Consider the following 12,062-nt stretch of genomic DNA (forward strand, 5'->3'; position numbering starts at 1 on the left):
CGGGTGGGGTGGCAGGTCACCCACGGGCAGGGGCGTGGCCCAAAGACCGTGGGAAACAACGGAACTTCCTGGGGATTTGGTTGGACCAGAAACTGGGTCGTGGCCATGTAGAGGGGCTCAGGGACTTCCTGGGGAGGGTGGGGTCGGATCTTTGGACTCCTGTGGTCCCCCAACCTCACCTGGTGGGGATCCTGAGGGGCCAGCCCGGCCGAGGGAAAGGCCTTCCTGGCAGAAACAGTGCCAGGGGTGGGGGCTCAGCATCTGTCCACTCCCTGGGCCTCCCTCAGAGCCCTTCAACCCACAGCCCTTCAGCCCACGCACGATGGGGCACGACCACTGTCACTGGGGGCAGAGGACTCAGGCTGCCTGGGGTGGGGGTGAGCTGGGGGGCGGCCCTGCCCCTCTCTGCGCCCACTACCCCCATTCCAGGGCTGAGGCCGGGAGGGGGCAGCCCTGGCTCTGGGGGGGTGAAGGGCCCCCGAGCACCTGGCTCCTTTGGCGAGGACACCGTGGCAGGGCTGCAGGAGGCCTCCCAAGATCCCCAGTTAACCGGCACAGCCACACACTGGGGCACCGTTTGGCATGGGGGGGCTCCGGAGGGCCTGGTGCAGACAGACTGGAGGACACGTGACTCGGGCCCCAGCAGGGCAGCCTGGCAGGAGCAGCGGCCCCCCCCATCTCTTTATTTCAGTCCCCAGCCTCTCCACGACCCCCTGGGCGTCCCCGTCTCCCTTCGGGCCGGGGCGAGTTGGGGGAAGGCCAGGGCAGAGAAGGGGACACCGGGACAGGATAGGACCCCCCAGCCTGCCTCCCCACACCTCAGGCAACCGGCCGTGGGCCCCCCACGTGGCGGCCAGTTCAGCAGTCACTGTTCCTGCGCTGGGAGACGAGGTCCCGCATGGAGCACTGCATCTCCGTGAAGACCACTGAGCCTATGGAGACGGCACTGGGGCCCACGGGCCGGAAGCCGAACCTCTGGTAGAAGGGCACCAGCCTGGCCTCACACATGAACACGGCCCGGCGCACGGCCGGCTGGCTGCCCAGGTGGTGCAGGTAGCGCCAGAGCAGGACCGAGCCCTTGCCCTGCTGCCGGAAGGCGCGGTGCACGGCCAGCAGGTGCAGGTGGGCTGTGCGGCCCCCGGGCCTGTGCAGCGTCAGCGACTCCTGGGGGCAAGAGTCCAGATCACCTCTGTGGACCCTGCATCCCAAGCCACCCCCACCCGGGCCGAGGGCAGGTGTTGCCTGGGTGCCTCCAGTTAGCTTCCCCGTCCCCCAAGGAGGGCTCTCAGTGGGCCCTCCATCCCCAGCCCCATGGCAGCCCCTTCAAGGGCCTTGGGACCCCAGAGCCCTGGAGGACCACGCCTGTGCTCATCAGCTTGCTTTGGGAAGGAGGAATCCCCGCCCCTCTCCCCGACCCAGTGCCTCTGTGAGAACAGGAGGAGCCAGGGGCCGGGGGTGGGCTGGGGGCAGTGGCCCCTCTTCCGGGCCTTTGCAGGGCTGGGCATCTCTGCCCCCCTGTCCTCACCTGAGTGATTCTCTCCTTGTCCCACAGGGAGCCGATGATGAAGGCCAAGAGGCGACCCTCCAAGAACCAGCCCATGGACAGCTCAGGACACAGGGTCAGGAAGTACCGGATCTCGTCCACGTTCAGGGGGCAGGTGCCCAAGACAGGGATGAAGGCTGTGGAGGGAGGAGGCTCTGGCGGTGCCTCTGTGGTCACTGGGCTGGGTGCCCAGGGTCCAGGGCACACCGAGCACCTCTCTCCAGCCCCCAGCCCCCAGCCCCTCCCCCACAGCAAAGGAGACTCCAGGGTCTTCTCCCCACAGGCCACGGGGGCAGAGCCCAGCAGGGACCCGGACCTGCAGGGGGCTGCTCACCTTCTCGCTCGACCTCAAACACGCCAGCAGCATCCTCCGGGGTGAGGCAGCGAAACTCGCTGGCGGGGAGTGTGTGGCGCCGCTGGCGGCTTGGGGACTCTGGGATGGTAGGTGGCAGGCTCAGGGGCCTGGGCTTCAGGTAGTGGCGGTCTGAGTGGACATCCTGGCTGCTGCTGCTGCCGCCTCGCAGGGGTGGCCCAGCTTCAGAAGTGGCCTCTGTGGTGAGGAGGGCCCCTCGGCACCTGCTGGCGAGGAGCGATGGTCAGGGGTCTGGTCCTCATTGCCAAGCGTCCAGGGTGGTGGGGCATCTGCCCTCTTGGCAGTGACCCTGGAGCAGGGCCAGCCCCAAGGGTCGTTGGGGCTCTCTCCTGCCCTCCCTCTGAGCCAGAAGCCCCCGGGGAACAGCCCCTCCAAACCTACAGGTTTTGACCTCCCCACCCTCGGGGTACATCTGTGCCCCAGGAGAGGGCAGGCAGCGCTCAAGGGTGGAGCCTAGGGCACCCAAGTCTGCTGCCCAAGAAGGAAAGGAGCCTGAGCCTCCGCCACGTCAGTGCAACAGTGGGCTGGGAGGTGGGTGTCTTACCCGCCCAGAGCGAGACTTTCGGGCCCCTTGGGTGCAAGGTGGTGTGGCTGGGAACTTTTTAGGCAGCGCTGGAGCAAAAGCCCCTTCCTCAAAGTGGGTCCTCAGGGACCCTCCACCTTACCCAGATGGCCTCAGGCTGGGCCCTGGCCACACAGGGCACAGAGGGCATAGGAGACACTTTCTCCCCTGTCCCTGCTCACCGGGCCCCCAGGTCACCCTTTGGGGTCTCTCCCATGGCCCCCTGCAGATCTGCAGTCCCCCCATGACAAAAAGCGCCCCGGGGCCTCCTTGCCGCCCTGCCCTTCCTCTGCCACCTTCTTCCCACATCCCCAAGCCCCAGGCCAGTGCTCCCGTGCCTGCAGCCTGGGAGACGGGGACAGGATCCCACTCTCACCAGGACGGCAGGGCCAGTAACCCCAGAGGCTGTGCGCGAGCGCCGGAGTCAGGTGAACGCAGGGCTTCTGAGTGAGAGGCTTTTGTAGCAGGTGTGGCTGGGCAGCCCGTGTCATGGTTCTCAGAGATTTTGAGTATAAACGCCCACCTCCACGTGATGTCGGGCAGGACGAAGCCAGCAGGCCATGCCCTGTCCCTGCCTTGTAAGGATAAGACCCTGGATGCAGGAGGGGTGACAGCGCTGACCGAGACTCCAGCGTGTGTGGGGAAGAGCACTGGGGGCTGATAACAAACAAACACCAACCGGGTCAGTTCTAAGATCAAACTGGGGTATTCCCGTCGTGGCGCAGTGGTAATGAGCCTAACTGGCATCCATGAGGATGTGGGTTTGATCCCTGGCCTCGAGCCCTGGGTTAAAGATCCAGTGTTGCCGTGAAGTGTGGTGTAGGTCACAGATGCGACTCAGATCCCGCATGGCTGTGGCTGTGGTGTAGACTGCCAGCTGGGGTTCCTATTTGACCCCTAGCCTGGGAACTTACATATGCCACTGGTGAGGATCTAAAAAGACCAAGAAAAGAACAAACTGGCATTATTCAGGCACTCATGAGTCAAGCAGCATCTCATCTAGTGAACACAGAGGAGGTTCAGGCCTCACACAAAAGACAAGACTTTCATAGGCTGGCGGGGCCGGGAGCAGGGGGTCAGGACAGAGCAGGTACAGTCTGTGGGGCAGATTTTAAGACTCTGATACTGACCGGGAAATTCCAGACTGACTGGTTTCCCATTACAGTCCTGAGAGGCTGAAACTGCCGTGGGCTTAAGTGTCCAGCCTTCGCTTGCTGACGCAGGCTTAGCCTAAGAGACTCCATCTGGGGCCTGTCATTTCTTTCTTAACACAGCTAAGCCTCATGGATCTGACTCAAGCCCCGGCTCTGGTACTGACAAGTTGGTACCAGTGTCCACCCTCTGTCCCCGGGGGCCTGGGCAAGGCCACCTCGGAGGGCCTTGCCAGCTCTGGCAGCCAAGAGAGCTACCATTTATAGCGCTTGCTAGGTGCTGACCCCCGGCTCAGAGTTCCCTTTAACCCACATGACAGCCCTGCCCCATTTTATTTATTTATTTATTTGTCTTTTTAGGGCCGCAGCTGAGGCATATGGAGGTTCCCAGGCTAGGGATTAAATATGGGCCGCAGCTGCCAACCTACACCACAGCTGTGCGGGATCCGAGCCACATCCGTGACCTCCGCTGCCACTCGTGGCAAGCGGGATCCTTAAGGCCTGGAGCGGGGCCCAGGATCAAACCCGCATCCTCAGACACTGTGTCAGGTTTTTAACCCGCTGAGCCATAACGAGAACCACAAATAATTTTTAAAAGACGAGTGTGTCTCGTGATGCTCGGGACATCCACAAACTAAAAAAGAGTTTATCTGAGATTGATTTCGCCGGATGTCCTGTAGTTTATCTGGCCACCCTATTGTAAAGGTCTGAGAAGGGAAGTGGCCAGCAGAGGCCTGAGAAAAGGCAGCCAGGGAACCAGGATGAACCGCAGGCCTGCACCAGGGCGCAGGGAAGAGGCTGGCTGAGCCTGGGGTGGGCCGGAACCCCCGGCTCCCAAACCCTTTCCGGGTACCCCCCTCTTTTCCAAAGTCCACATGATGCCACTTGGCTCTTCCAGAGACCTACACTAGCGTCTGTTTTCACTAACCAAAAGAAGATTTTTGCTTTTATGGAAAAAGGTGAAAATAGCATTGAGCCGTTGTTGTACAGCCGGCAGACTGAACCCAATAAGTAAACTCAACACAAGAACAAAAGCCCAAGTAAAGACAAGCAGGAGATGGGAGTTCCTGCCATGGCACAGCAGGAAACCAATCCAACTAGGACCCATGAGGTTGCAGGTTCAATCCCGGGCCTCGCTCAGTGGGTTGTGGATCCAGTGTTGCCGTGAGCTGTGGTGTAGGTCACCGTGTCTACGACCTTCACCGCAGCTCGCGGCTCGGATCTGGCATTGCTGGGGCTGTGGTGTAGACCCCTAGCCTGGGAACCTCCAAGTGCCATGGGTGTGGCCCTAAAAAGACAAAAGACAAAAAAAAAAAAAAAAAAAAACAGTGTTGCAAGAATTGCAGAAAAGTAGGGCTTAGATTTTGAAGGGCCACGTAGGTTTCGGGAGGATTTGCCTGATGACTACCTACCCAGAAGTCAAGTATCCTGTCCTGTTTCGAATCTTCCTCACCAGGCACATCAGCCACACAGTGACCTTTAACCTTCGACCCGAAGGCGGGCAGACACATCCGTGACCCGCCCAGCCTGATGCGCTCAGGTGGATGGTGAGATGTTAACAGGTGACCTTCCTCTCTCTCCGGCACGCCCGTCTCCCATAACCTCCCAACCCCCCGTGACTCAGCCCAGCACCCCATCATCATCACCCCTCGGCCTCCCCGTGCGCTCGCCGTCTTCCCCGTGCTGGTGAGTGAAACTAGAGTGCGTACATTATTTCTGTTTCATACAGGCGGTGTAGGCATCCGATCAGTCCTGCTTTGACTGTGTGTTAGTGTCATTTTAGGTTTTGTGTGTTATTTGCTATGACTTGGTAGGTTATTTTGGGGGTCTGAGATCACTCAGAAATTTTTCCATATCAATTAATGGTAAATACTTCTTCACTTTATACTATCTGTGGCTTATGAAAAATTGCGGAAGAACTCTCTACTTTCGGATGGCGGGGGAAACCTGTAAAATCCATCCCGGTTTGACCTCACCGGCCATGCCTGGGACCTGCCCAACACTCCTGCTTCAGACCAGGGGTTGTGGTGCCTGGCTACACATTGGCATCCCGCGGGAACTCTAAAAAATTTGAATACCTCTGTCACCCCCAGAGACTTGGATTTTAAAGTTCTTGAGTAGGACCTCAGGAGGGAAGACCCTCCCCAGGGGATCAGCCTGTGCAGCCAGGGCGGAGAACCAGAGTATGAGCTGGAGCAGGTGCTGCACTGACCACCTGCCCGGTGGGGCTGGCACAGCTGCTCCCACCAAGCACTGAGCATAGGGGAATGGGGCTGAGGCCGGGCTCCCCACCTGCACCCCGAGACCACAAAGGGCCAGGCCCTGCTCCCAGGAGCTCCCCTGCTCCAGGAAAGGCTGAGTCCTCAGGAGATGGCCCCCCTTCATCAGCCCCAGGCTGGCTCCCCCCCAACATGTGCTTCTCCAAAGCTCAGGGCCCAGGAGTCCCCCCCCAGCTGGGGTTCCCAGCCCTGCACACCACTACCCCTTCCTGTCTCTCCTCCCCTCCTAGGATCCGGAGGGGCCAGCTGGACCCAGGGAAGGGCCTTCCTGGCAGAAATAGTGCCAGGGGTGGCTCAGCATCTGTCCACTCCCTGGGCCTCCCTCAGAGCCCTTCAACCCACAGCCCTTCAGCCCACGCACGATGGGGCACGACCACTGTCACTGGGGGCAGAGGACTCAGGCTGCCTGGGGTGGGGGTGAGCTGGGGGGCGGCCCTGCCCCTCTCTGCGCCCACTACCCCCATTCCAGGGCTGAGGCCGGGAGGGGGCAGCCCTGGCTCTGGGGGGGTGAAGGGCCCCCGAGCACCTGGCTCCTTTGGTGAGGACACCGTGGCAGGGCTGCAGGAGGCCTCCCAAGATCCCCAGTTAACCGGCACAGCCACACACTGGGGCACCGTTTGGCATGGGGGGGCTCCGGAGGGCCTGGTGCAGACAGACTGGAGGACACGTGACTCGGGCCCCAGCAGGGCAGCCTGGCAGGAGCAGCGGCCCCCCCCATCTCTTTATTTCAGTCCCCAGCCTCTCCACGACCCCCTGGGCGTCCCCGTCTCCCTTCGGGCCGGGGCGAGTTGGGGGAAGGCCAGGGCAGAGAAGGGGACACCGGGACAGGGTAGGACCCCCCAGCCTGCCTCCCCACACCTCAGGCAACCGGCCGTGGGCCCCCCACGTGGCGGCCAGTTCAGCAGTCACTGTTCCTGCGCTGGGAGACGAGGTCCCGCATGGAGCACTGCATCTCCGTGAAGACCAGTGAGCCCACGGAGACGGCACAGGGGCCCACGGGCCGGAAGCCGAACCTCTGGTAGAAGGGCACCAGCCTGGCCTCACACATGAGCACGGCCCGGCGCACGGCCGGCTGGCTGCCCAGGTGGTGCAGGTAGCGCCAGAGCAGGACCGAGCCCTTGCCCTGCTGCCGGAAGGCGCGGTGCACGGCCAGCAGGTGCAGGTGGGCTGTGCGGCCCCCGGGCCTGTGCAGCGTCAGCGACTCCTGGGGGCAAGAGTCCAGATCACCTCTGTGGACCCTGCATCCCAAGCCACCCCCACCCGGGCCGAGGGCAGGTGTTGCCTGGGTGCCTCCAGTTAGCTTCCCCGTCCCCCAAGGAGGGCTCTCAGTGGGCCCTCCATCCCCAGCCCCATGGCAGCTCCTTCAAGGGCCTTGGGACCCCAGAGCCCTGGAGGACCACGCCTGTGCTCATCAGCTTGCTTCGGGAAGGAGGAATCCCCGCCCCTCTCCCCGACCCACTGCCTCTGTGAGAACAGGAGGAGCCAGGGGCCGGGGGTGGGCTGGAGGCAGTGGCCCCTCTTCCGGGCCTTTGCAGGGCTGGGCATCTCTGCCCCCCTGTCCTCACCTGAGTGATTCTCTCCTTGTCCCACAGGGAGCCGATGATGAAGGCCAAGAGGCGACCCTCCAAGAACCAGCCCATGGACAGCTCGGGACACAGGGTCAGGAAGTGCCGGACCTCGTCCACGTTCAGGGGGCAGGTGCCCGAGACAGGGATGAAGGCTGTGGAGGGAGGAGGCTCTGGCAGTGCCTCTGTGGTCACTGGGCTGGGTGCCCAGGGTCCAGGGCACACCGAGCACCTCTCTCCAGCCCCCAGCCCCCAGCCCCTCCCCCACAGCAAAGGAGACTCCAGGGTCTTCTCCCCACAGGCCACGGGGGCAGAGCCCAGCAGGGACCCGGACCTGCAGGGGGCTGCTCACCTTCTCGCTCGAGCTCAAACACGCCAGCAGCATCCTCCGGGGTGAGGCAGCGAAACTCGCTGGCGGGGAGTGTGTGGCGCCGCTGGCGGCTTGGGGACTCTGGGATGGTAGGTGGCAGGCTCAGGGGCCTGGGCTTCAGGTAGTGGCTGGTCTGAGCGGACATCCTGGCTGCTGCTGCCAACTCGTGGGGGTGGCCCAGCTTCAGAAGTGGCCTCTGTGGTGAGGAAGGCCCCTCGGCACCTGCTGGCGAGGAGCGATGGTCAGGGGTCTGGTCCTCATTGCCAAGCGTCCAGGGTGGTGGGGCATCTGCCCTCTTGGTAGTGGATCTGCAGTGGGGGCTTGGGTGGAGCAAGCTTACAGGTTGCATGGATCCCTCCTGCCCTGTCCCTTCTCACTGGGTCCCCAGGTCTTTCTTTGTCTCTCTCCCACGAACCCCTGCAGAGGGACAAGCCGTAGAGGAGTCCTTCCCTGCGTCACAAAGCTGCATGGTCTGCACAGTGTCTGCCCTTCCCCCTCCATCTTCTTTCCCCGAGTCTCCAAGCCCCAAGCAGGGCACTCTTGTTCCTGAAGGCTGGGAGCCAGAGACAGGGGTCCCGCTTACCAGGACTGTGGGGCAGGGGCTCCAGCGTTCCCACCACACAACCAGTCCCTCCTCAGCTGTCCACAGGCTCAGGAACCAGAAAAATCTGGACTCCCGGGCTCACGGCTGGTGCAGCTGAGTGGCCGGGCGGCACGTGACATTGATCTCAGAGATGTCTAATCCCCCACCCACCCCGCCTCTGCGCTACAGGCAGGACGAAGCCAGCGGGGCTGCGGCAGCCTCATGCCCTGGACCCGCACGCAGACACTGCGCACAGAGGATTACGGCGGTGGGCTGAGGTCCCAGGGTTTGGGGGGAAAAGCTCGGGGCTGAGCCTCGTGGGCCCACTCTAATGCCTGCCCTGCCGCCAACTGGCTGGCGCGGGCACTCACTCTCTGCCCCCTGGGAGCCTGGGCAAACCCACCTTTGAGGGTCCTTCCAGCTCAGGCAGCCCGAGAGTACTACCATCTACAGCATTTGCTCAATTAGAAATGCAGAACTGTGGAGTTTCCACTGTGGCTCGGGGGTTAAGAACCTGACTAGTATCCATGAGCACGCAGGTTCAATCCCTGGCCTCAGTCAATGGGTTAAGGATCCAGCATGGCTGTGAGCTGCGGTGTAGGTCGCAGATACAGCTTGGATCTGTCATTGCTGTGGCTGTGGCTGTGGCTGGCAGCTGCAGCTCAGATTCAACCCCTCGCCTGGGAACGTCCATGTGCCACAGGTGCGGCCCCAAAAAGCAAAAAAAGGAACAAATTCATAGTGACAAAACAGAGTGACAGCAGGGTAGAGGGTGGTGGTCAAAGGTATAATGAGCCACTGGAGGGTCTGGGGGCCTGGAGACATCTTTCCCCGCCCCCCAACCTCATCCCACCTGACCCCACCTCCAGTGCAGAGTCTGGGGTAGCTCAGATGCATCTAGAAGGCGGGGTGTGGGGTGGGGCTTCCAGGAACTTCCCACTTGGAGCCCCACCTGCTCCCCATTCCCACCTCCATCCTGCCCGGTTCCCACTGCAGGAGATGAAGTGGCAGGCCCTGGGGGTCAGGGGGTCCCCAGTGCTGATGATGCCTCCAAGACCCCAACTTTCCAGGCAGAGCAGCCGAAAGGCTCCGACAGGCAGGGAAGGCAGCCCTCCGTTCAGGTGCTTGAGCATCTATTTGCATTTTTCCGCGGGTTTGGGGGGCATCCTTCTCTTCGCCCCTCCCCTGCTCTGAACATGTGCCCCACACACCTGGCACCGAGCACATCTTGCCTAATCGTATTTACCTTAGCAACCTTAATCTGTCACTAGCAGGTTCCCTGGGGACAGAGACTCAGCTGGAGAATTAAGTGCGGGAGTCTCACCCCCCCACACCTCCCCACCCCCGCCTCCATGGCGGGGAGCAGGGGAAGCAGGGCTCGGCAGAGGGAGAAGTTGGGCTGTGATGACGCCGTTGCTACAGAGGCCTCGGCTCACAGCAGAAGGAGCCAAAAGCCCCTCAGAGACGCCTGGATGGAGGCAGGGGGCAGGGGGCAGGCCTCGTGGCCCTGCATCCGTCCTGCTGAGGCAGCTTCCTCCAGCGGAGCGCAATTCCCGCGTGAGAACCTAGGGGGTCTCAACAGATGCACCGGATGGGACATCGGGATCCCTTCCTCCAAGCTGTCTGGAGCCACCCTATCAGGAGGGGCGCAGTCACAGCAGCCAGATACCCGCACCTGTCTCGGATCCCTCTTCTTCCCAACCAGGAAGCCCCTCGGCTTGCCTGACTCCCTAAGGTTGCGAATTCCCCTCCCCTGGGGCTCTGTTACTTTGGTTCCGTCCCAAGCCTGGCCCGCTCCTTCTCTCACCGCCCCCAACTTCAGGATGTGAGCTTCTTTACCTGCTGCCAAGGAAACACTCTGGATTTTACCCCAAGCCCAGGCTTTTGCTGTCTGTGCCCAGGGTGCCTGTCCCCAGGAGTGGCCAGGTGCACCTACAGTTCTTATACTGACATGCTCCTGAAACACCTGAGATTTTTCTCACACTGCTGCCTTTCCTTTCGCTGCTATCCCATCCCAGTTCCCTGTCCGTGAACGTTGTAATGATTGTACCCCTGCAGCATGCCAGGGGCCAGAATATTCTACCCACCACTGGCGAGGGAGGTCCTCCTTAGCAGGCCAGGATCAGGGACAGACTCCATTATAGTCTGTTCCCTGGGACCACGGCCTGAGGCCAGAGGGCCACACTTTGTTGCTCCGTAGGGACAGTCATTGGCTGGACGAGGCATCTTCTTTCAGCCAAGAACCATCTCTGGGGAGGAACTGCAGCTGTGAGCCTCAGCAGGTGGGACGTGTTCCCTGGACCTAAAGGTGGACTTGGCCTGGGCACCACAGTGTGTCCACTGCATGCCCATCTCCTTCAAAGGCCTAGAAATGCCTGGAAAACAGCGATTTCACTGAACACGTGGTAACGCACTCGGTACCTAGAGCAAGAATCTATCAACTAGGTGTTGATTCTTCTGTTGAGGAAGGTGGCACTTAGCTCCTTGACTTCCTGTGGGTTTCTTTTGACGCCTCCTTTGCGTGGATAGGCTGACATCACTGCAGGGCTGACTGTGGCCCTGTCCCGTTTAGGGTTCAATACCTGCTTTGTTACACAGGCCATTTCCCCAGGAACTTTCCAGACCTTTCTAGAATGGAGGTGTCAAAAATGGGGAGAGACCGCCACCTCCTGGAGAAAGAAGGCACCTATGGCTTCCTGAGCATCTGGAGCCCCATCGTCCAGCAGAAAGATCCTGGGACCACCCCCCATTTGTGATTTTCAGTTTTCTAGTAGCCACAAGAAAAAAAAAAGCCAAAGGAAACAGGTGAACTTGACTTTAAAATAATATTGTATTTAACCCAATATATAGAAAGTATTTTCATTTCAACAAGTCATCAATATAAAAATTATTGGAGATATTGTATTTATTTATTTATTTATTTTGCCTTTGTAGAGCTCCACCTGCAGCACATGGAGCTTCCCAGGCTAGGGGTCGAATCGGAGCTGTAGCTGCTGGCCTTCGCAGGATCCAAGCCACATCTGCAACCTGCACCACAGCTCACAACGCCAGATCCTTAACCCACTGAGCAAGGCCAGGGATTGAACCCGCAACTTCATGGTTCCTAGTCACATTGGTTTCTGCTGAACCACGACAGGAACTCCTGGAGATATTTTATATTCTGTAGAAGCAACACCGAGTAGTTATGTTGTGAGCCACATGGGAAGTCCAAGAGATATTTTATATTCTGGTTTTTTTCTCCCCTTCCACTGAGTCTCCCAAACCAGTGCTTTTTTTTTTTTTTTTTTTTTTTTAATTTTAGGACCGCACCTGTGGCATATGGAAGTTCCAGGATAGGAGTTGAAACAGAGCTGCAGCTGCTGGCCTATATCACAGCCACAGCAACATGGGATCTAAGCCACATCTGTGACCTATGTCGCTGCTTTCAGCAACACTGGATCCTTAACCCACTGATCGAGGCTAGAGATGGAATCTGAATCCCTATGGACACTGTGTCAGGTTCTTAACCCACTGAGCCGCAATGGGAACTCCTTTTTGTTGTCATTGTTGTTGTCTTTTTAGGACCACACTTGAGGCCTACAGAAGTTCCCAGGCTAGGGGTCAAATCGGAGCTGCAGCTGCCGGCTACACCACAGC

At 60.1% G+C, this 12,062-nt stretch overlaps 2 protein-coding genes across 3 annotated transcripts; both read right to left on the minus strand.

Annotated features, from left to right (window-relative positions):
* LOC110255264 (serotonin N-acetyltransferase-like) lies at positions 113 to 3,102 on the minus strand. The gene is given in 5 exon segments (XM_021066585.1): positions 113 to 1,164; positions 1,526 to 1,680; positions 1,878 to 2,024; positions 2,027 to 2,119; positions 2,855 to 3,102. Coding segments are annotated over 5 exon segments (816 nt in total). The 5' UTR covers positions 2,970 to 3,102; the 3' UTR covers positions 113 to 858.
* Positions 6,584 to 11,313, minus strand: LOC100518330 (serotonin N-acetyltransferase). Of its 2 annotated transcripts, XM_005656911.3 has the most exons (4): positions 8,427 to 8,991; positions 7,826 to 8,065; positions 7,474 to 7,628; positions 6,584 to 7,112 (listed from the first exon to the last, which is right to left on the minus strand). In XM_005656911.3, the coding sequence occupies exons 2-4, from the start codon at positions 7,986 to 7,988 to the stop codon at positions 6,807 to 6,809; spliced, it is 624 nt and encodes a 207-aa protein (XP_005656968.1). In that variant the 5' UTR covers positions 7,989 to 8,065; positions 8,427 to 8,991; the 3' UTR covers positions 6,584 to 6,806. The 2 variants fall into 2 exon arrangements, with proteins under 2 accessions (XP_005656968.1, XP_005656967.1); XM_005656910.3 differs by having other exon boundaries at positions 7,826 to 11,313.

This window comes from Sus scrofa, chromosome 12, assembly GCF_000003025.6.
Source record: "Sus scrofa isolate TJ Tabasco breed Duroc chromosome 12, Sscrofa11.1, whole genome shotgun sequence".
Classification (NCBI taxonomy): domain Eukaryota; kingdom Metazoa; phylum Chordata; class Mammalia; order Artiodactyla; family Suidae; genus Sus; species Sus scrofa.